The sequence below is a fragment of the Pollicipes pollicipes genome, unplaced genomic scaffold, assembly GCF_011947565.3.
Source record: "Pollicipes pollicipes isolate AB1234 unplaced genomic scaffold, Ppol_2.1 Scaffold_6138;HRSCAF=7277_pilon_pilon_pilon, whole genome shotgun sequence".
Taxonomy (NCBI): Eukaryota; Metazoa; Arthropoda; class Thecostraca; order Pollicipedomorpha; family Pollicipedidae; genus Pollicipes; species Pollicipes pollicipes.
Window position 1 is genome coordinate 9,195,859 of NW_023596818.1, and position 24,458 is coordinate 9,220,316.

General features: G+C 48.5%; 2 protein-coding genes across 2 annotated transcripts; both read right to left on the reverse strand.

Annotated features, from left to right (window-relative positions):
- Positions 1–897: 897 nt before the first annotated feature.
- LOC119106170 (cuticle protein 7-like) lies at positions 898–2,230 on the reverse strand. The gene is made up of 2 exons (XM_037229779.1): positions 2,219–2,230; positions 898–1,563 (listed from the first exon to the last, which is right to left on the reverse strand). The coding sequence occupies exons 1-2, from the start codon at positions 2,228–2,230 to the stop codon at positions 898–900; spliced, it is 678 nt and encodes a 225-aa protein (XP_037085674.1).
- Positions 2,231–4,168: 1,938 nt separating this feature from the next.
- On the reverse strand, positions 4,169–5,317 carry LOC119106373 (cuticle protein 7). The gene is made up of 2 exons (XM_037230005.1): positions 5,289–5,317; positions 4,169–4,994 (listed from the first exon to the last, which is right to left on the reverse strand). The coding sequence occupies exons 1-2, from the start codon at positions 5,298–5,300 to the stop codon at positions 4,377–4,379; spliced, it is 630 nt and encodes a 209-aa protein (XP_037085900.1). The 5' UTR covers positions 5,301–5,317; the 3' UTR covers positions 4,169–4,376.
- Between the last annotated feature and the right edge of the window lie 19,141 nt (positions 5,318–24,458).

Genomic DNA, 24,458 nt, shown 5'->3' on the forward strand with positions numbered 1-24,458 from the left:
AAGAAACTTAAAGTCAAGTAATAAAAAAACATCAACCGCTGGTAGAAAAACAACATGATACAGATGATACAGCAGAGTAAGCCCTCTCTCTTCAATGCAAGAATGGCGGCAGACACGTTTGATGGCAATAAAAACGTCGACAAAGATAGCCTTTCCCGGAGGAGTGTAGTTGTTTTTCCAAACGCATTTTATAGGCGTTTCGTGTGTGCATAACTTTAGTTGCAACGACCGTAATGCGATTATACCTAGAGTGCTTTAATTGCTGTGAGCTGATGTACATATGAAGTTATGAAATAGAAGTACGTCAGTTGTTAAGTGCATTCGCGAGGAACAATGCGCACGTAGATAAAGCAGTATCATCAACCCGGTTTCTGGAATAAAACCAGGGAAATAAAGATATAGATTCGCCGATATTTAAGCAACATGCTTTTATCAAAACGAGTAGGAGAAGTGAAGTGACTTCTGCAATTCGTGTCGATAAAGCCGTGTTGCCGAAATAGGAATGGATCTATATTCCCATTCTCCTGGTGTTTCTTTAAGGAATCAGGATATCACTAATGCCTTAACCCGAAATGTGATTAATAATGTCATTATCTGCAGATCAAAGCCTTTCGTCTTCATTCATATGTTACAAAAAGAACAAGATTCGTTTTCACCACAGCACAAATGTATTTTCGTTGAGGCACCAACAAAGCACGATGAGCCAGGGACACATCGATGGGGTCGATACTCATCACATATAGAACAATGACGCAGACAAATGACAACGAAGCACCGCCACGCCCATGAAACGCGACCGAAACTGACTCAACATCGAGTCCTATCGACTGGTGCAGTTCTCTTCACGGTGGGCGACCGTCTCTGCAGGCCCAGAAGGGTAACTTGGCTTTGGACATTTCAGTGGACGGCGGCGCGAGCCAGAGCCTCAGCGTGCGCGGCGAAGTGGGCCGACTTGGCGGCGGCCACCTCGGGCGTGTCGGCCACGTGACCCGGGCCGGCCGGGCCCACCGGCAGGTTGGTGCCCGCCACGCGGAAGCCCAGCGCGTCAGAGACGTAGTCGACCTTCTGCGGCAGGCCGTAGGCGTCCACGTAGCTGTAGGAGCCGCGCACCACGCCGTCGGCCGTCTTCACCTCGTTCTTGGCCGAGTTGATGTCGGCGTAGCCGTAGTTGTACTGACCCAGCTCGTCCTGCGAGTGGTGCTGCGCGCTGCTAGCCACAGGCGCGGCATAAGCCGTGGCTACAGGTGCCGCATAGGCGGTGGCCACAGGCACGGCGTAAGCGGCAGCGGCAGGCGCAGCGTAGGTAGCAGCCACAGGGGCGGCGTAGGTAGCAGCCACGGGGGCGGCGTAGGTAGCAGCCACAGGGGCGGCGTAGGCAGCAGCCACGGGGGCGGCGTAGCCAGCAGCCACGGGGGCGGCGTAGCCAGCAGCCAGGGGAGCGACACCGTACGAGCCGTATCTGGCGTAGGCGGGCGCCGCCGCAGTGAAGCCGTAGCTGAATCGAGCTCCGACGGCAGGTGCCACGTAGGAGGCACGCGCGGCCACGATCAGAGCACACACAATCTGAAACAGCAGCAGATACGAATATTGGCAAATTGGCATCAGAAAACGCCTTTACCAAAAAGCAAATGGCGGGAACTAAGCAGAGAAATCAGTAGACGCGTAAGTGAATGTATTCAAGAAGTAGCGTAGCGACAATGTCCCTTGTGGATAAGATGCTTCTGCACATTCAACGTGAAGAGTCAACAAGTTTGGATGTTCTTAAAAGAGCTTCATATGCGTCTGGAATTAGTTTACACGGATTGCTTTGAACCAATGATGTGCCATAAACTGATGCTGGATTAGGCAAATGAAAGGCTTTTCAGGTTTTGTGCATTGCACTAGGTCTTAATTGCGATGTCACAGATATGAACAGCTTACTTTTGCACGTTTGGCGCGGAGCGTCAACTAAGTTGGCATGTTCTTAAAAGAAGTTAACATGCATCTAGAATTAGTCTACACGGATTGCTTGAAGTCAACCATGCATTGTCAAATTATGCTGGATTAGGCAAATAAAAGGCTTTGAAAGTTTTGTAAATTGCACGAGTGCTAATTGCGATGCCACAAATATGAACAGCTTTAGCCTTCTAACGACGCCTTGCGTAGCACGGCCTAACAGTTGCTGGCGTATCGTCGCCCGTCCTGCCGGCGGTGTGCCGGTCTGTTCGCTCCCACTCACCAGGGCCTGCATGGTGTCTGACAGAGGATGTCTTGCCGTGAGGAGTGGCTGCTGTCGGCGCCGGCGCCGTCTTCATAGTGCGGCCAGGGCCGGCCCCGCCCGTGTGTGGCCCTGGCTGACGCACGCAATACACGTGCTCTCATTACAATGCTAAGGTCATTTGTAATGCAAGTTGTTTAAACAAACTGGAGCAAACAGGAGCATCATTCAGCTTGACATGATGTTTGTGCGCATCATATGGACCAACAACAAATCGAAGTGTTTTAACTCATTATTACGATGTCATGTGGCCATACCACTAAGTTGTGCGGAAAGTTATGTATCATGCGGCCAGGTTTGGAGAAATGCTAGGCTGTTATTCCCGTTGTTGTGGAATAAATCGTACAGTGGCTGGCTATGAAATAGCCACTAAGTGATCATCTATCAGACGCGCGGTCAAACCTTGGCCATCATTGACCAACTGTACTAACTCCTCAGTCTTAAGTAAATTGTGATGCCCACAGCAAACGCTGCTTGCTCTGATGTACTGACTTAGGCCTCCTGCGTCCCTGCCTCCTTAATTGTCTTATGGATGTCTTGACATATATTTATTGAACCTTGCAGTGCTTCACTTGCCATCCAACATATTTTGTACAGTACATGTGCTCAGAACTGCCCTATCAGCAGAACAATACGCCATGTACGCCATTATAGCTCATAACCCCAGCACGGAATCCGATGGTACTAGAAGAGTGATGCACTTTTGAAAGGCGTGTTGAGACAAATCGCATGCCTTTTTTCAGAACCGAACGCTGCGTTAGAGGATGTTATATTGTAATGAGTGCATTTAGGATTTCGTGCTCGCACTCTTTGATTTCATGTATGTTCACGCAGAAAAAATTTCGGAACGCTGCGCCATAAAAAAGCAAACGACAAATTAAGTCATTCAACGGCCCAGCTGTTTGCCTCAGAAGGCAAACAATTTAATGGAGAAAGTTATAGCAGGCTAAACGTCGAATTTTCAGGAAAATTGCCAAATTTAAAGCTTTACAACATCACATCTCCAAGATCATGCCTTCTGGCGACCCGAAACTTAAACAGGCGTGTTCCGTCTTCGATTCTGAATGGGATGCTTTTATTTAGGTCTTTTGAGCACACACTAATAATATATGGCTCTGTCAATGAAGCAATGTTGGCCTACCGCGCGCGTACCGCGGCATCATCGAGTGCCGCCCGCCGCGCGCACCAGCCGTAGATCGCCGTGCAGTGTTGCTACAGTAGACCGCCGCTGCACCGCAACTAAAAAAAAGAAACAGAAACACATTTTCGGTGTCAAAACCTACGCAGTGTATGTCCCATAGGCTACCAAAGATGTAGGTCATTTATTCAGCATGCCTGAAGGGCATCCTCAAAAAAACTTAATTTGGGGTTGTGTCACCCCCCTCCCCCTCATATCAGAGCGAGTGTTAAGGTGGGCCACCATTAATGCAGAGCCGAGTGTCAACTGTCCATCTTTGCTTCGAGACAGCAGATGGAGCCATCAGACTGACAGAAACTCAAAGTTAAGTTCAAAAGGCAAAAACAGCCGTTGGTAGAATGACAGCATAGCACGGATAAAACCGCCGGGCAACCTTCCTCTCTCCAATGCAATGATAGCGGCGGGCATGCCGGGTGACAACGCGAAACAATGCTGCCGAAATTGTTCTTTCCCCGATGAGTGTAGTTGTATTTCCAGAAGACGCTATGCAGGTGCTTTACGTGTACATAACTTTTGCTGGGATGAACACATTGCGGTTATACCTAACATACTTAAATTACTGTGGGCTACGGTTACTGTGAATTTTTAGCTAGAAATGTGGTTCATGGCCCACGTTATCCGCGGATCCAAGTGTTTCGGCTCCATTCAAAAGTCACACAGAGAAGGAGATTCGTTTTCACCACAGCACAAATGTATTTTCTTTGAGGCACCAACAAAGCACGATGAACCAGGGACATATGGATGGGATCGATACTCATCACATATAGAACAATGACGCAGACAAATGACAACGAAGCACCGCCACGCCGATGAAGCGCGGCCGAGACTGACTCGACATCGAGTCCTATCGGCTGGTGCAGTTCTCCTCACGGTGGGCGACCGTCTCTGCAGGCCCAGAACGGTAACTTGGCTTTGGACACTTTAGTGGACAGCGGCGCGAGCCAGAGCCTCGGCGTGCGCGGCGAAGTGGGCCGACTTGGCGGCGGCCACCTCGGGCGTGTCGGCCACGTGACCCGGGCCGGCCGGGCCCACCGGCAGGTTAGTGCCCGCCACGCGGAAGCCCAGCGCGTCCGAGACGTAGTCGACCTTCTGCGGCAGGCCGTAGGCGTCCACGTAGCTGTAGGAGCCGCGCACCACGCCGTCAGCCGTCTTCACCTCGTTCTTGGCCGAGTTGATGTCCGCATAGCCGTAGTTGTACTGACCCAGCTCGTCCTGCGAGTGGTGCTGCGCGCTGCTAGCCACAGGCGCGGCATAGGCGGTGGCGACAGGTGCCGCATAGGCGGTAGCCACAGGCGCGGCGTAAGCGGCAGCGGCAGGCGCAGCGTAGGTGGCAGCCACAGGGGCGGCGTAGGCAGCAGCCACAGGGGCGGCGTAGGCAGCAGCCACGGGGGCGGCGTAGCCAGCAGCCAGGGGAGCGACGCCGTACGAGCCGTATCTGGCGTAGGCGGGCGCGGCCGCAGTGAAGCCGTAGCTGAATCGAGCTCCGACGGCAGGTGCCACGTAGGAGGCACGCGCGGCCACGATCAGCGCACACACAATCTGAAACAGCAGCAGAGGCGCAGCGATTAACTGTTAATATTTTAACGGTGGTCTGGATGGGCTCCTTTGAGCTGATGAAATATGCTTAAAGAAATAATGTACTCATTACTTGTTTTTGAGCTACGGCTAGCACTGATTTTCTTGTAATGGTGTATCCCACATGTAGCTGTTGATTCCGATCTCATATCATGTATCACTTTGAATTCTGCATTATGGAGTTGCGTCGTGCCACCTCGCGATTGCTTGAATGCCGTCACCCGCCCTTTCCTCGACTTGCCGTCTGCTCCTACTCACCAGGGCCTGCATGATGTCTGGCAGAGGTCTCGCCGTGAGGAGTGGCTGCTGTCGGCGCCGGCGCCGCCTTTATAGTGCGGCCGGGCCGGCCTCGCCCGGGTCTGGCCCTGGCTGCCGCAGCGGGCGGGGTGGCCAGCAGCAGCGGCGGGGGTCAGGCCCGGACCGTCAACAGTGACGCAGCAGCGGCGCCGGTGCGCTCACGCCCAGAGCGCTCCCGGCCTTCAGGCCCTAATGGCGCTGGGATAATGCTGGGATTGCTTGACAAGGCCCATTGGGCGCGAGCAGGATGTGAAGGAACACGCTTTCCGCCTCGCTGCTCGCGACAGATACTGAATGTGAACACTGGGTGGTAATACGCGGTTATGTTATTGGGCAGTATAACCCAGTGCGCTCGAATGCTCTAGTGCACTAGCCAAGTGTGTACGCTGGGCCCGTTGAGCACTGTGCCGCGGAGAATTGCTCAGGAATGGCCCTTTACGGACTGCTAATGTCTGCTTGGCTCTCTGAAGAACCTTATTGATGCATGTCTTGTTCTTTTCAGTTCTATTAGTCTATCTATTTATCTATCTGTCTATCACGCTGCTCTACTCGAAACTATATCGCAAGATGTCTTACACCGTAGCAATATCTTCTAAGCATTTTTTCACATGACAAAGGCGTGTTTTAACATGAGCTTGGATTTCGGGATAAATTGGAGTGTCGAAGGATTTTCAAAAGTGACTTCCAAACATTGTGCTGCTGTAAAGACTCGAACAACCGACATTTTGGTGCAAAAACATATCTTTCTTAAGGTCGCTGACTTATGGCAAGTGAAAGTCTGACATTGCCTTCAGCAAAGGCATTTCCGAGGATATCGCTCAATACTTTGTGGCAGCGAATTGTTTAGCGAACTCCTACAAACCTTAGGTGGGTTCTTAAACGATTACTTAATTGACATTTGGCTCACGACTTATCCCATTTGCCTTGGATCAGGTGGGAACGCCGGATCAAGCGTGAGACCAAGCCGTGTTTTACTGTAAAGCTTACATTATGGCAAAATTTTCCGATGATGATGACGTCAATAAATTCCGTGTGATTGCTTAATAAGGATGACCTCGATGATTCTTTTACTCTGATGAGGATGTCACCTTAGGCAGCGCTTGGTGCAGATTTTAATTCAAATGTGCAAATATTCTCGAGGGTTAATACTCAGGTAAAATCAGGTAAAATAATCAGGTAGAATCAGGTAAAATAATCGGGTAAAATCAGGTAAAATAATCAGGTAAAATCAGGTAAAATAATCTGGTGAAATCAGGGTTTATCTTTACAAGATGAATATGCTCAGTAAGTTGCTATGAACAACAGGAACATGTTGCTAATAAGAAATATGCAAAAGAGGTATGTAGGTTAAAGATGGTTGTGTGAGGAAGTCTGAAGGTACCTCGGACACTTAACTTGAGCTTGACCTTGTCTGATCTTACGTGACCTCAAGGTCACAACCTAGGTACTATGCTCAGATTGTGACCTGAACGTCTAAGTTGTGACCTTCAGGTCACAACCTAGGTCTTGTTCAGTTTTTTTCAGCAAGCATTCAGCTTCAACAAGTCGCCAAGACGCCAGCAAGCATTCATGGCGTCAGGATCAAAGAAGGTGAATTTATGGAGCTTTCCGCGGTCACCATACACCCAATAACATCAGCTTTTTGCATGCGGTAACGACCGGAGAGGCGTGGGGCGACATGGACTCGCGACTCACTAGAGAGCATGTGTTCTTGAATGCTTCGCAGAGCTTGTAGAGCATGTAGTTTTAATTGGGCTGGCCTCGCTGGTACGTGGTTAATGGAATGACAGATAACTGCTGTTGTTTTTTGGCGCTCTTATGTGAACGCTTCCGAACGCTTTGACTCGCGACCCCAGCCGCCGTTGCTGGGCAACGACGAGCCAACCGACATTTAGAACACTTCCCGATGTTTCTCCGGAGTGGTGCAGTGAGCTCGAGAAGATCTTCTTTGTTGACTGCGTCATCTTCACGACGGACACAGCTCTCGATGAACGCTATGCAGGCGGCTTTCAGAGCCCATCGTCATCATCAGCAGTGGCGCTCTCCACTTCTGCACTAACTGCTTCTTCTTCTCCTAACTATTGCGTCTTGTGTCTCGGATGTCTCCGACTTTGACCTCCTGCTTCGATTTCCTGTCGTGATAGACCGCACCTTGCTTGGAACCTTAAGAATTCTTCCTGCACTGTCTGCAGTGTCTGCTCAACCCCAGCCCTGAGTTCTACCGCATATTGATAACTGTACTCGTTTCGTTGCTTTGTCCCCCGCTTATCCACAAATCTCGTGCTGTTTGCGTCGGTGTCCACTGAGAGCAGGTCCGCTTAAGAGCAGGTTAGACGGGGGGGGGGGGGGGGGGGAGATCCGCCTGACTCGTGTGGCTTATCTACGTAGAGGAAGAACGGGGCAATGATGACCCACTGGCCCAAATGCGGTCTATTCACCATTTTATTCAGGTCGCCGTTCAACCTCTCGCACAGAATCTCTACTACTTGCGCGGCAGTAGCTAGTCAACAACTGGTGAATGCGCGGTATTTGCAACGCAGTCTCCGTACAGTCTGAAGCGTAGCCAAACTAAAACCCCACAGGATCTCCTCTGTGATCCCCTGCCTGCCATGCATGCATTTTAACGCTTTCGCCAATTTGTGTAGCATTCAAAGAAAGACCTTAGAGTTTACACATGCAATTTTTAGCACAGTTCTTTAAAATATCACAACATATTAAAATGACCGTGATAATTTTGGAACACCAGCTGTAGCTCAATTCGGAGTACCAGAATGATGAGCACTGTTATTCTGTTTGATACTGTTCCATTCAACCCAAGCATGATTTTCCCTTTCATCGTACTAAGCATAGATGTACAGGGTAGATACGACAGCTGAATGGAGTGGTCCGCTTGCTGGTACGTAAGCCGACCGCCATATTGGAGTGGTCAAGAAACATAGATTCGCTCTGACAGAGCCCTTGCGACGCATGGGGCGAGGCTGCTCTGAGAGGTCACATAAGGAAAAATTAAAGCTGGAACCAATTTTAAAAGCATTTAACGAAATAAGGTGATAAATCAACGATCCTGAAACATTCATTTATCGTATGTCACTAATCAATGGGTTGCCCGCATGGAGAAATCGCCGCCACTGACCGTAGCCTGCGCGAACGGTTCGCTGTGCTTACACCGAGCGGTGGTGGGACCGCTATCTTCCTGTCTACCTGACACTTTAGAACTCCGCTGGGGTCGGCTGCAGCCGTACCCGATATGGCACCGGTGACACCCGTTCGGAAAGTCTCTGGACTGTGGGCTGGTGCCGACCACCGCGGCGCCGGGGCTGGCCTGGATAGTTCCGCCGCGCTTGCGCGTTCGTGGGACAAGTGCCGTAAGTGTCACCCGCCGTTGTACCGGATTCCGTGGTGGACGTCCAGTGGCGCAATATGTGATGCTCCCGTAAGGGAGACGCCGGCACGCGCGGCGCCGCGGTGATGCTGCCGGTGTCCACGGGTCGGCAGCCGCGTGTGTGACGTCGACGTAAAATTCGCCGCCGAATCTGCATCGTTCTGGGCGCGACGTCGCCCTCCGCTGCCTTTCCCAGTCCCACGGCCTTCACAGAGAAGGAAGAGCATAAGTACTTGCCACGCTCAGACATATTGGGCGCATGAGTAGGCACCCGGCCGTTTCAGGGTCTGGTTGCCCAGTTTCTAATGCCTGAAATTATTACTAATGAGCACTCAGACTAGCTAGCTACTTACATATCAGTGATTAACACAACACAGCACACAATGATCAACACAGGTCACAACACAGGAATAATACATCCGACAACACAAATCCACATTTCAACTATCTGACAATGTCATGGTGACTTGCACTCTAAATGCACATACAAACTACCTGGCAATACCGTGAGATCCGTGGTATATCTATTTCATACTACCGCAACACTGCTTAATTCAGCATATTCATCAATGGCCGATGATGTAGCTGTAGCGGATCTATTGCCCTTCAAAGAGTAGTCTTAACGAACTCTGCGCAACGCCTGACTAGCTCCCAGGTAAGCGCAAACCGCCGACCAGACAGCTTCGGGCGCCACATACGTCTTCCAAGAAGTATACCAAGGATTTGAAACCGTTTTTTGGTGAACTTACTGCGATAATTTTACTAAATTTCGAACAATCATAAAGCTAACTGGTATACAACATTGATGAAACGTCGCACACAAGTTTATATACCCCAATATCGCACATTAAAGCAGCTATTTCTTCCCACGAAATCTCATATCACATGCAACAGTAGAACAAATAGCAGGAATAGGCCGGACGAGCCTGACGATGAGAAAGGTGTGGGAATTGTAGGGAAGGCTTCCCGCTAGATATGCCACCGAGCAGATGAAGACATGATATCTGCACCTGCAGCTGACCTAATGTCCTATTAACATCACTGCTTTGTGAATTTTTGTCGGATCCCGTTCCTCTGCAGACGTGCGGTGTGCAGCTTCGCCTGTTCGCCTCCGCCTGAAGACACACCCGTCGGCAGGAGACCACCAGGATTCTGATCGGCTCGATGTGGCGGTTTTCCAAACCAGGAGCCACCCCGCGGAGTTCCCAGCGGGTGGCGGCCGCGATCGCACACGCCCTCCGTATCGATGCGGCACACCGCCGCCCTACTCAGCATCCGCCGGGGTACTGCATGGTAAGCCGCGCCCATATTCACAACGTTGCGGCGGGGCTCCGCTTTGGGACTCAGGATGACCTCTTAAAAGCTCTTGCGGCGGGATTCATCAGTCTAATGCGTTTTTTTCAGCCACAGAGAGTGACAAGGATGTGAGGTCGTCGGACTCCTGACGGCTCAGCAGCGTTTATTGCTGGTGGCGCAGCCTGCTCTGTCCAGTGCCCTTCAGGCGACGAACACGGTGATTTAGCAGACGGCATTGGCGACCACGAAGGACAGCCCCGGCCGGTAGTCATAATCGTCCAGGATGTCGGCCACTTCGTTGCTGACGGTATCACAAGTACCATCGGCACCCCGCTGACTGGGAATGTGACCCACAGCCAGGATCAAGGCCCTAAAACGACGCCAGGATAGATGTGAGATCCAGCTCCGTGATGTTCCTGCAGCGTCTCGTGCACGTGGCGGGATGTAGCGACGGATTGGCAAGCGCTCGGGTTGATGCTCCACCCACCTGAGAAATGATGAATGGAGGGTGAAGAATACGGTAGAGCTGTAGAGCTCGAGGTCAGAATTTTGGGTTGCATTCTGGGCTTTAGGACGCTGGGGCACTTGTTCTAAAAGAGCGAAGCGTATGAAGTGGATATCCTGTTCTCAAATAGGTCAAAACAGCCTGCAAGATATAAAACGCAGCCTGATTTCATGCTAGTCAATGGCGTTTAGCGGTTAGCCCACCAAGGTCGCTGATAGTAGTATACAGTGGAACAATGGATCTCATTACGACATACGTTCGCTGCTTGGCCATGGATGACCACCCACCATCAATGCTTTATGCAACACCAAAACAGTAGCCTCAGTGGATACTAATTATGTTTATATACATGTCATGCGCATCAATGCCTAAAGTAGTAGCTCATAGCCTGGCTGACCAGGCTATCTCTCAGGTGCTTTGGACAGGTGTCCATAACTGATAAGACCACGTTCAAAGTACCGAAAGACATTTCAAACCTGACAGCAGTTCTGTTTGCAATTATACATCTGCCATTAAAACATGTGCACATTACTGAACAGACCTCATGATCAAATGATTGAAAAAAGCATTTAAAGCCTGAAAAGTTTTAGTTACAGCCTTAAGCTTACAATTAGGACAAAGAGGCATGCAGTAATCAGCGGGCACTGCCAAAATGACAAATGGGGGAAAGGGGCAAAAAGGCAGTCTGTCCTCAAAGTCTTAGTTCCAACCACAGATCCAAGAAAAAGATAGTTCGTAACTGTTTAATGGGATGTGATATTCTTGAGCTGATATTGCATAAGGAAGACATCTTAGTGGGCTGTGTCATGTGCATACGCTAACCTATCTAGGTGTCAAAAGGTAGCAGTGGGGGTGAAAAGTTCAAATTAATGTAAGGCTGGCCGAGATTGTCTGACAGCATGGCTCGTGATGGATCCAACTTGTACATTCAACAAGCCACCGCTCCGCTGGCCGCTGACATCTCGAGAATCTCCGCACTCTCTCCGTTCTCTTCCAGCAGCCCCGCTGCCCGCGCTCCGGCGACCCGACCACGAGTCACGTGGTCACGGACCAATCGCCGCACGCCACGCAGGGCTGCGCCCCGGCGCGACGCCCTGGGCAATGTGACCCGAGCCGGCGGCCCGGACCGGCCCGAACCGAACCGGACCGGCCAGGCCAGGCTGGCCGGCCCAGCATCCAACAAGGCAGTGCACCGCCAATACAAGCAGTTGCATGCAGGCAGCTGTGCAGACCCCCTACATTAAATACAGCATCCTTTACGTCATCTGGACCAATGTCTGACTCTTGGAAATGATCAAAGATCAAAGGGCAGTACTCGGTGGAACAGATTTCACCAATGCTGATAAGCATAAACCCAACAAATATGTTAGATTTCAGATGCTGAGCTATGGTCATGCAGCTACGCATGATACCAATAACTAAAGGTACAACATGACAAAATATTTGCACAGATAGGCACCATGACAAAATATTTTCCAAGATAGACACCGACAATGAGCTTCTGGCAAGCATGTATAGCCAGAATTTTGGTGCACCAGCCAGCATTTATTAACAAAATGCACGAGCTGCAGTACCGCCATCGCCAATTTTGCGCAATAACGGCCGTACCCACATTAAGCACAAGAAAAGAAAAGGCAACATTATGATTTTGATGGAGCATTGAATGTACTGTACGTTACAGAGACGAGGCAGCATATTATCGCTGATATATACATATATATATATATATATATATATATATATCACTCGCCAATTACACAAATGCAAAGAGGCAGACAGCTCAGTTAGGAAGTTGAGAGAGGTCACCAAAAATTAAAAAAGTGGTGAACATTGACCTCACCTAGGTCATAAATATTCTTTTTAAAGAGAACTTTGCGGCCTGATTTGCGTCTCCGGCTGGCATCGTCGTCGCCATCTTAACTACAATAACACGAAAACAATTGCAAATCCATGGCCAATTGGGGCATACTTTTAACATTCAGAGGCCATGATACCATGCAATATATCCAGCAAAAGCTACAAAACAATGAGCTTTTTGCCACCAACGCCAATTACCAACCCCTTCCAGCGTTCCCAGGTAACCCGCGCAGACGGCTCAATGGCTGCTCCATCATGGCAGCGGCTTTCGCGTGCTGGCGGACAGCTGTCGTTCCATCCAGTCCTTGATATATATGGTACTGAGCCTACATTGTGCTTTGGAACGTAGTCATGCAGAATCCTTATGGCAAATTTTGGATTCAAAATGTCAGATTTCGAATGCCGGCAATCTCGAACTGCCGCTCGTCGGTGTTCGGCGACTCTGGGCTGTCGAGACGGCCCGATTCAGTTTGGCTATTGTTTTTTGGGTCTAGGCCGACCGCGCCCAGTTTATTGTCACGAAGCATGCTCTACCTGTCCGCTGCCAGCTTTGGGTTCGGACCATCAGGACCTTTCACCTTGCACATGACCAATCATGAAATCATGTATGAGATAAGTGGTCGATTGTTACGAGATTGTGCATGAGATGAATCACCGATCGTGACGAGATCATGCATGAAATACATAATCAATCGTGACGAGAATGTACAGGGTGTATGACAAACACTTGGCCACCGCTGCTCCCAACATATAGGGTATATTTTCCCTGATTTTCCCTATGGATACCTTCATCGCCGTGTTATTAATAATAACCACCTCGTCATCTTTCTGGCATGCTCTTTTTGCTTTACCAGACCGTTTGCAACTATGGCCGCGCTGAAGTCAGTGTCTGGAAGTGTTTTCAAGGTCATATCGCCGATTTCGCTTTGCACTTCCGTCATCCTCTCATAAATAATGGAAAATTCATAAACGTTTTGACCTTTGCTCATAATAATATAACTGCAGTGTCAGTCATCGATAGTCTATAAATCAATGTTGCAGTACACATCTTGGTATGTAATGTATTGTGCACGTATTGACGCATCTGTGATCAAGTACGGTCATTAACACGATGAAGTATGAAATGACAGCATGGGCATAATGTAGGTAGCCTTGTGATCTGGAACTATGCTGTTATTCCTAGTTTTGCCTTTTTCTCGTTCCGTTATTTCCCATTCCACTCGAACATCGCAGTCCGTCTAGTCCGTTTAGTCAAGAAGGCAATCAGGTTTCCTGTACTTTTATTCAAGCGTAAATAATCAACAATCATGTGCAAACCGATTGTGTTAAAACCAATTGCGGACAAACAAACACATGTTGTGTGCGTTCAAGTGTTCTTTCCTGAGTCTCTTTCGCTGAATACATCTCGAAAAAAAACGCGCTTTCAGGGAATAGTCTTTAACTGCACGCGTATGGTGATCCAACTGCATTTGAAGGGTGCGCCGTTTTTCACACGTTTTAACCAAGTGAAAGACGTATGGCAGGCCCTGCTCTGCCGATCTGGATGAATCCGATGGTCCGTGGGTCACTGAAGGCCCGTTTTGGGTAGCTATTTACATAAAACATTTTGAATGAGAAAGTGGGGAAGTGTCATAGTACATTTATGACATTACGCAACTAATATGGAATTCATGAAATTGAAGCAAGAATGTTGTAGCTCAACCGGAGTTTTGTGCTTAAGATAGCAATATGAACTGATCGACGGTTGGCAAGCGTTGTTGATCGATAAACGATACAGGAATCGAAACACCAATGCGCAAATAAACACAGAAAGAATGCCTTGATATTTCTAGCCCTTCCGTACGCTTCCCTGACCCAGCACTGGTGCTCGCCGTGGTCATCGTAAGGACTGCTCTTTCACAGACGTCAGAAAATTGTCGGAAACGCACGCCCCCTTCCATGTTTGCGGCTGAGCCTATCACCGGCACGGCTGCATGTGACGCACCGCCTCCTGTGCTTCAACGGCCCTGCGAACGCCGCCCGTCTTCCCACCAACACTGGCCCGCTTGGGCTTTCCCTGGCGTACGTTAGGGGTGCGTTCGCAGTGCACCAAGATTGTTCTATGTTACGTGACGTCGTGTAGAATCTTTGGCGGACGTGTTCGAGGTCCGACATGTTTTCTATTCACATCTTCGCAGCTGTCGTGGCTAACTGCGCATGCGAAGCCGCTGAGATATTCGTTTACAGGTACCATGTGTGCTCTGAACAGTGGAAACTGCACATGCTACTCTCTGAGTGCATAAAAAGCATTTTGATCATTCGCGATCGCTACTGGGCACATAAATTTGCTTGTTTATGATTGAATTTATCTGCGCCATCTCTGCCTCACTTCGATCAAGTCGTGGAAAAGATTTTTCGTGACATCACTTTGAGTTGTTGTCGAGTGCGAGTCAAGTATGCTCCTTGCTGGTCTCTTCTTGCAGGCTCTGCAGTTAGCCACTTTTTTGCTCTTCAAGAGTTACGGGTGTTGCCTCTCTCAAAGGTAGATGGACAGATCATAGGAGCACGAATCACTACCTTGCAACATCACGAACATTTCCTGCAGACCCGGAAAGTCTACACCACCTAGTGAAATATCTACACCACCTACGGAAACATCTACACCACATAGTGAAACCTACCCACCACGCAATGTGCTGGTCGAAGCTGTTACCATGGTCGAGCTGGGATGCGCTGAATTGTTCCAGTAACCGGCACCGCGAAGGTCGTGCTCAGGTCAAGGGCAGTCTCAGATATCACGCGTTCTGCTAGAAGCTATTTATTGAAATGTTTCACATGGTGGTAGTAACTTCTAAATGCATATCGCAGGAGACATACGCCTCATTATCTTCGCTTGCCATGTTCTTCTCCACTTCCCAGTCTGCTCCTTCTATAAACATATTCATTGCTACGATATACAAACATGTCACACGCTGCTACTCACGCGCGAGATGGTTCCTGTTCCTCCAGCTCGCCAAAGATACGTGTCTTTTCTGCAATCCTCATCAATTTTTTTCCACAGACCCTGGGAAACCAAGTCAAAGCTTTGCCATCGGGGGGGGGGGGGGGAGGGTAAGAGGGCAATACGTTTTGAATACATGTGCAACGTATGAAACCAAGGAACGAGTCTACAACTGACTCGGTTGGTAAAGACAAATGCTCCAAAAAAGGAAACACCTTCAATCGTAACTATCCAGAATCAGTCACAAGAAAAATGTCAAAACATCCAAAAACATCTTAATCTACCAGCTGTGAACAACACGGCCTAATGCCTTGCGCTGCATCGTGGCATCATGCGGCACTTGCATATTACGCCATGGCACACGCATGACTCCCAATTTGGAGAAAAGGCACAAATGCTCCAAAAGTTGCGCGATAACCGGCCCATGCGCTCTTAGATATATATTTCCAGTGAGTTGTGATTCCGTTTTTCTGGTATTGATTATGAGTTGTCCGTTGCTATTGGTGTCAGTTCTCGCAGTAACAGTCAAACGCCAAACACCACTCCGTTGCTACTGGTGTCAGTTCCGAAGTTCCAACACGAACCCTCCGTGTACTCTAGACATGTTTCACAAATTGTTGTGTCGTCCCGCCGGACGTTGCTACACCAATTTTATGAACCACGGAGACAATATGTGCCACGCCGCACTGGAGTAATTTAGCATGCAGTTACCCGCATCTCCTCCTCAAGCCGCATTCTCAATTATCGCAAGCTGATCGCCGTTTAACACGAGCGCTCCGAACTCACTGGGCGTGGCCGATACCGCCCACGCCACGTGCACTGTGAGCCCCATTTCCTCCAAACTGCGGATGCCATTCCAGCTGGGCTGACCCTGGTCTCCCGCAGCCTGCACAAGGCCCTTCGACCAAAAACGGCCGCCGCGGGCCGCGGCCGGGCGGCGGCGCGGCAACCGTTCAAAGAGCGATTGCGATGTCACGGCTCGGCGGGGCGGCGAGGGCGTGGTCTCTGGGCGCCGGCCCACGCATCTGGCGCCGCCGCCGGGCCGCCCGTGCCGGTCTGCAGTGGCGTGCCCTCACGTGACCGCCGCCCCCGGCAGCGAAGCGTGACGCCAGAGCTGGGTGCCGCCCGCCGGCAGCGCAGGCGTTCCCAGCGAGACGGCAGGGCAAGGGTTGTGGGGATGCTTGTATCCTTGTAGTCCACGGACCAGAACGAAACTGCGGCTTCTGAGGCATGGCTTCCTCAGCTCTCTTAGTTAGTGTTACGTCAAGTGTAGCGCCGTGGTGGATATCGGCCTTGTGGTGTAGATGGCTGCTGGTTACAGCTATGTTCTTTTGGCATGACCGCTCACTCACGTTCTCTTGGCTCAAACAGTTTACTTTGGCTACTTTGGTTGTAACTTGTTAGCCGTATAGCACGCTCACACTAAAGGCGAATTGGGTCCTACGTAAGGAAAAGTCGTGCGAATGTTTGCTCTTTAAGACAGATACAAATTTATGCGTAATGCAGAGATTATTCAAACGATCTTTACGAACATGGTCATTTTTGGAACATGAAATGGTCTTTAAGCACACACGAGAGCTCCTAGTAAGGCCTGAAACAGCCTCCAACGCGCAGGGCACCACGGATAAGGGACAGCGGGATAGCATTCCACTGTTTCTGGAATCAATGAGAACTGGCATTCGGCTTGTGAATTTGAATTCTATCAGGTCTTTCTCGACTGTTTGATGCTGTATAAACATAAATGCAATGAAACCGCATTTCTTCGCTGCCATGTTGCCTAGACGCAGGGCGCCACTTTTTATCCCCTTGGATATTCTTCTGAGCCATTTTACCTGCCTAATGCCTATGAGCAAAACAGGGAATACTGAACTTATCAAAAGCAGCAAGCTTTCCTCTGCTGCTGGTACACTCCCTACCTTAGCTATTAAGCTACATCACTGTTAATATCATGCTCATCTTGCAACAAGTGGTACCTTGTCCATTTCGATGGCTCACTTGGTTAGAGCGCCTGCCTTCCGATCCACCCAACCGTAACATCTTGATACGTATAACCTGCGGCCGGTGGTGGCAGCGACAGCCCCCTTCATCAATAGCTCAATCCCCCTCCCCTTAATCGAATCGAGTCTAGGGAGTGTGCCCCTACTTAGACCCATCTTCGCCGAGTCAAATCTCAGAAAAGTTTCATGAGCTGAGCGTGAATACGATATTGTTTTGAAACGAATCAATTCTGTCGACGTGTAACTCCTTAACTTATCTGCCTTGTGGAGGGAAGGGGTCAGAAATTTCTTAAAATTTTGACTCAATGACACTTGGTTTGAGATCTTCGCAAAAGTCGGCCCGCAGCAATTTCGAAGAGCCGGAAGCAATTTTGAAGCTTGAAGTCCGACATGAAGTGCGATTTTTATACATAGACATTGATGCAATCTTTCGGCTTGACCTAGACAGCCAATGCGCTGTCGTGGTCTGACGTCACAATACAACCGCTCCCATTGGTCACGATCCGTGGTATGCCGGCGAGGTGACCTGGCCGGGGAGGCTCGATATCACGCGGGCCTCAGCATGGGGCGGTGTCTGCCTCCCACCTGGCACTGGCCCGCATCCATATCAACTAAAAATACAGAATTGCGGTCCGTAATTGTAAAAATGTGAAAGGTAGAATTTCAATGGATTGGTTTTATTAGACGGGAGCTTTCGGGACAATCCTGTGCCTTCCTCATCCTTGGTCAGACCGCAATCTGACCAACTTGTCTGACTGAGGAAGAGACTGAGGAAGGGGTAGTGGTTACTCCGAAGCTCCCGTTCAGTCATACCAAGCTGGTTGAAATTTTCTCTCCGCACATTTAATTTGTCCTAGCTCAATGATATTTTCGAGCACACGGTCAATCATATGCGCTACGTTTTGCTTTCATCAGTCAGTCTTTTTCTTAACATTCGGTGCAAGTTTTGTGTTTGCTTTTTCAATGCAGTCTAATAGAGATAAAACTTTCACGATTACCCCAAATACCCAAGGAAAAAACTCAGAAGAAGTGGCTCGGCGCTGAAAACTCTTTACATCGAAAAGGAAAAAGCCAAAACGTACCAGGTTCGTGGTACGAACGAGCAAACGCCGGTACGAGCCTTGTAACAAGTATGAACCTAACCTAGCCTGACCTTGCCATTGTAAGAACGTTGATACCCATGAGCGGACCCAGTTGCTTATCTTAAAAAATGTAAAAGTCCGTTTGAATGCCAAATTTTAAGTCCGTTGCCAATTGCACAAAAAATCAGAGGAAAACAATTACTTTACTGTCACGGTAATGGGATTGATGTATTTCCCACGATCTTCGTCCTCTTGGGCTCTCTTCGTATCCACCCTGGCGCCCATAGGTCTCTTCCAAAATTATGAATTATTGCGAGTCATTAAAATAGATGACACACGCTTAAGAAAATTGCAACTAAATCTTCCTCTGCCACTGAAATCTACCAATTCATTCACATGTTACACATGCCGCAGATTTGACGAAAAATAAAAAATTATCCTTCACGGTGATGACGATGGGCCTAAAATACATATTAATTTGGAAATACTTTAAGAATTTTCTCGCTTCCACTGCCGCGATGCCAACGCCTTCAATGTCTGAATGCTTCTGGTCCACCTTTTGTTAGCTTTCGAAATGACCGTGCCCGAACAGTCCCGCCATCTACGCTGCGCTAGTTACTAAAACTACCACTAGGTGACAGTAAAGCGGACCCACCGCCAACCGCGATTCCGGCCTATTGTGGAATCCCATTTGGTTTTATGCTCGTATATGTATGTTCAGGATTATAGAAAAAGTTAAACCTCATCATTTTGATCAAAATACGACCCCTGGTGTGTGCAAGATATTACACAATAGGGGTCACCACATGGACTCAAGAAAGCAATGGACGGGATGCGAGAAGATAGCTAATTGTGGGCACTATGTAGGCATGGGTAAATACTGTACGGTCAATTCCAATCACAAAGGTGTAAAACATGCAAAAGGCCGCACGTACTGATATACGGACGCATAATTTTCTTCTGGAATGTCATATCTATACCTTCAGAGGCCTCACCTTTCTTCTGTTTGCATGCTTAAATCAACTTCGGAATCTATTTGGAAGCGTGCGAATGGATTTCCGCGCAATCACGAACAAAGTCAAACGCATCTCAACCGAGAAAGATTTGGATTAGAAAATCACAGCCATGGTTGATGCATCCCGTTTGGGGATAGAGGACTGCAGGACGATGACGTCAGAGCGCTACTCTGGGCGTCGTCGTATCAGGGCGAGCAGAGCATCGCTGACTACTTCCGTGATGTCCATGTATCTCAAGAGGTTAAAGTATTTAGCTAAGCAGCATTCAGCTGACGCGCTCGGGTAGTGGGGGCTAAATTTCACACATGAATACACACATACCCCAAAGGCTTTTCCAGAATTATTTTCGAACGGCGCGGTGTTGCCGCGCCATCCTTGACATAGGTATAAGCAATTTAATAGCACGCCTTCTGGCAGACAAAGACAGATGTACCTTGTAAGGTCGTGGTGATCTGCCTTTGACCGTGGCCTGGCTTTGGTATGTCAAAGATAGATCACGGCTGCCAGCGAAAGCTACTTATAGGAAATCGCTCAATCTGGTGTGACAACGGAGTGGGAGACGAACCCGTACATCTTTGAGATAGTTTCTTGGGTAACAAACTAATTGAATTTAGGATTGCAACGAATTCCATTAACCTAGGGTCAGGTATGTACGTCAGACTAAGGTCAAAACTAGCCTGCTTTTACAGGGCAGCCTGCTGTTTGGGGTAGTTTCTGACGCTTATTTCCAATTTATTAATGACAAGCTCCATAGACTTTTTAATGGTCAGTGTAGCTAACTGACCTAAGATGACCCAGGCCAACATTTTGTTTGTAGCAGCATACCGCCTACCGTAACCCCTGATGCTGTCTGGATGGCAAAGTAGGAGCAGTCGCATAGGTTTTTGGCCACCTTGACCTTTTTAAGGTCAATCAAGGTAACTTGCCTTTAAAAAACATCATTGAACCTTCGCTTAAAGCAGGTATCTATGTTTACGGCGGGAACACGAGATGTGAGGGTACTTTGGACACCAATCCGGAGTTTGAAATTGTTTAATTTCTTTTGACCCGAATGTCATGACTTAAGATTCTCATTTCGACATAAGTAAGTTCACATACGGCCCAACCTACCCTCTAAATTTTGTGCTTCCAGCTATCTTAGTTTTCGAGATCTGAGTGGTGTTAACATGGCCCTCAACTGAAGCGCAGTGTATTCAGTCGGTCTCCCGGGCACGTATCAAAATGTAGGCATAATATGATACTTTATCTTAGCCCTCGTCCTGATTCGCCGCTTTGCATAATGTGGGCTGATAGGGGGTGTAGGTGATGCGGCCCCCTTGTGTTTCTAAAATAACGAAAATATAGCATGGCGAAAAATATAAGTGCCTTGGTCTGAACAAGATTGCACGATTGGTACTACTTTCATGGCGTTGATATGTGTTGTAATGTTGGTAATAAATGGTCCTATTATGGTAACAACAAACCCAGATTTTCCCGGAAGTCGCACTTTTTCAGCCTTACAACATCATACCTACAAAACCGTGCCTTGAATCGACACGAAACTTAAAAGGCGCATTCCTTTTTTTAATTTTGGATACATTGATGCATTCTTGCATATGTTATGAGCGTACATTTATGACATAAGGCTCTGTTAATGTAACAGCGTCCACACGTTCGCGGCATCGTCGGTTGCCACCCGTCGCCCGCGGCGTCCGTAGATCACCGCGCAGCGTCCCTAGAAAACAGCCGCTGATTCAAAACCAGAAAAGTCAGGAACACGTGTTTGCTGTCAAAGCATGTGCAATGGATGGCCAATAGGGTACTGAAAATTAGTGCGTGTTTGCATAGTCTGCCCGAGAGGAATCTTCAAAAACCTTTAGGGGGCTGCATCAACCCCCCCCCCCCCCCCCTCCTCACACCCCAACAGTGCCAGGTCTAACGGCTCAAGACGGAACTGTGAAGGGATCTTTCGGGTGTCTTGTACCCGTTTCGTGCTTTCGGATGTCTTGTACCCGTTTCGTGATTTCGCGTAAGTGACCCTACAGAAGTTTTCTATTTCAAATGGCTCGGGAACCCATTGTGAGAAGTGCTCCATGACCCTGTTGCTGCACATGAAACTCATGTGACGCTGACATTCAAAGCCATTGGAAGGCGGATGCATCGGGTGTTCATTTTTTCGCTCATGCGGACGTTTGAGAAGGCTAACTCCTCAACTCCACACCACACACGCAAAATCGGCTTAATGTACAGATAGGATCGGGTATATTCGTAAAGAATGATCTTGATTCCTCATCTGCTGAGCTTTGAGCAATACTACTCAATGCAGAAGCGGATAGACAGCATATCAAAACAATTTCTCTTGATTACTAGAAAATGGCAAATCACGCAATTGGCAGAACGCCCTCTGGATAGCTTCATTTTACGGTGATTATTAGTACCGACATACCCGGGGTAATACAGTATATTATATGCATAACTAATCTATATAATGAAGTATTTTACTTAAGACTTGCCGGTCGCAGCCTCAGTGATTTTATCACATAATGTGTGCCATTTAGAAATCCTGTAAATGCTACATTTTTACAATGCCACCAATGTCTTTTAAATTTACGACGGTAGCCAAGGCCAACAGCAGCTGGAATAAAGCTCTTAACCTTTACCCTGATAGAGGGTTGATGCAACCCCCTCGCCCCTAATGTTTTCTAAGCATGCCTTTCCAGCACGTCGTGCAATCGCGCTCAAATTTTCAGTGGACGCACTCCACGTTTTTTTTATACCGAGCACGTGTCCCGCATTTCTGGTTTCGGAGTAATGACGCGTTTTTAGGAACACTGCATATCGATCTACGGCCGGAGCGGGCGGTGGGCGGCAACTGATGACTTCGCGGACCGTCCGAGGCGGATTGACACTGTCACATTAACGGAGCCATACACAACGGCGTGGAAACGGGGGGGGGGGGGGCAGTAGCGGCAGTTCGCCCCCCCCCCCAACTTGAAAGTTGTCCCCCCTCCAACTTGGAAGGCATGTGGAGGCCCCACTCTGGTATGTTCAGGACCCATTCTGAGCTGTAAAGGAATGGCGTGAGCCGGTAAAGTTCACTCTGACCTGTCGAGGGCTCATTCTGGCCTGTTTAGTGTCCATTGCGATCTATCGAGGGCTCACTCTGGTCTTTTTAGCAGTGTCCAATCCGACAAAAACAGGTAATTCTGAGTCTGTAGAGGACCTATTCTGACCGATAACAGGCCATTATTGACTGTGGAGTGCCACTCGGCAAATTTAACACCTTAGAGGTCAGTAATGGGCCAATTCGGGTCTCTTAGCAAGCCACTATTTAAACGTAGAGTGCCAATTTGAGCGTGTTGGATTTTCGCCCACATGAAACAGTTACACGCCCCCGGCCATACATCATAAATGTATGCTCAAAACACGTGACACTTCATGCCATTGTGCTCAGAATTGAACAAGAAACACGCCTGCTTATTTTTTGTGTCATTACAAGGTATAGTTTTGTACATATAAGCATGCTAATCTGAAAAAAAATAGGTTTTAGGAGAAATGTGACCTTTGACAATGCATAATGGGATCAATATTTGGCCCAGAAGCTTAAGACACATCACCGCTCGCGATATCTTGCTGAGACCAGTCCACTGCCGTTCTCCGTTGGAAACAGCAAAGAGGTCACATCAATCCCCCATCAGTCAGCCTTATGGAAAACGGCGAATCGGGGCGAGGGTTAAATGGGTGTTTCATAAGTGGTTTCCCATGCAGAGCATTATAAGTTCTTAAGACCTCTCTCCCCATTTTTCCACCGGTACAGACTAGATGACTACGAATGCATGGCAAAGGTCTCGTTCGGAACAGCGGAATGACCCGACGAAGCCATTGAAGCCATAGCACACATCAATCAAACTTGGAAAATGACCTTTGTCGGCATTATGTGGTTCTTATCTCCGACTGGCTTGGTGGGGTCACGTTGATTTTATGCTTATATGAAAGCGGATGGTCCGAAGGATGTGCTAAGTTAAGTTAGTGTTCAGTTACATTTCCTCACCTCAAATGCCAATTTACCGATGATATGCGACCAAAAAGTGTTACAATCCTTTGATTTAGTTAAATGTCAAAGTTAATGGCATCTGCTCCACATCCTGAGACCCTCTGTAGCAGTTCTGCGTCCAAAAATTGCGGCCTCATCTTTATTTAGCCAAGGCTAATGGCTGTCCATGAGTTTTAATTTCACTATCGTGGACGCAACGAGCTGTCGTCAAAATCGGGCAGAAATTCAACATGAAGTTTCTAGTAATTTACGGGATGCATTTCGTTTTCATATGCATGAGTAATTTAGCACGAGTACCCAGATAGAATAGGTAAGTGTGGATGGAAAATGGTATTGCAACTCGGGCAGAGACCACGTCAACTTTATATGTGCTCAAAATAAATTCAATTTCAACGTAAGTTTATTGAAGGACGGTTACTCGCTCAAGCACGTTGCCGACACGGGCTTTCCATGCCATCTTTCATCAGTGCCAGATGTCAGTGTCTAGATACAGGTAATCATAAGCGATTACACAGCAATATACCATCAGGGCACCATGTCAATCGTTCATCATTATGTCAAAAATACAAACATTGTGCCAACCGGTCATCACCATGTCCACATCTGGTGAAAAAATTAGCATGTTGGCCCTCATGCGGTTACACAGCTTACAGCCAACGGTGCTGATAGTATGGATGGTGATTGTTATGCTAGTTGAGCTCACTCAGTAAGGTCTGCTACGCGTATCCCAGCGGCGGCTTCCACGAATTTTGCGTTGCGCTCAGAATGTCCCGTTGTTTCAAGTCCCATAACTTACACGTTTTAGACTTAGACGTTCGACTCAAACTTTAGACGTTCATTCCTCTCTTACGAACATGGTTTTGCAGCCAGTAAAAGCAACGGTACTTGACACGTGCTGGGATGGGGATCAATTTCCCTCTCCCCAAAATTTTCTCCAGAAACAAAATCCGATCGGTGTGGTGTAGCGCCGCGGAAAGCCGTGT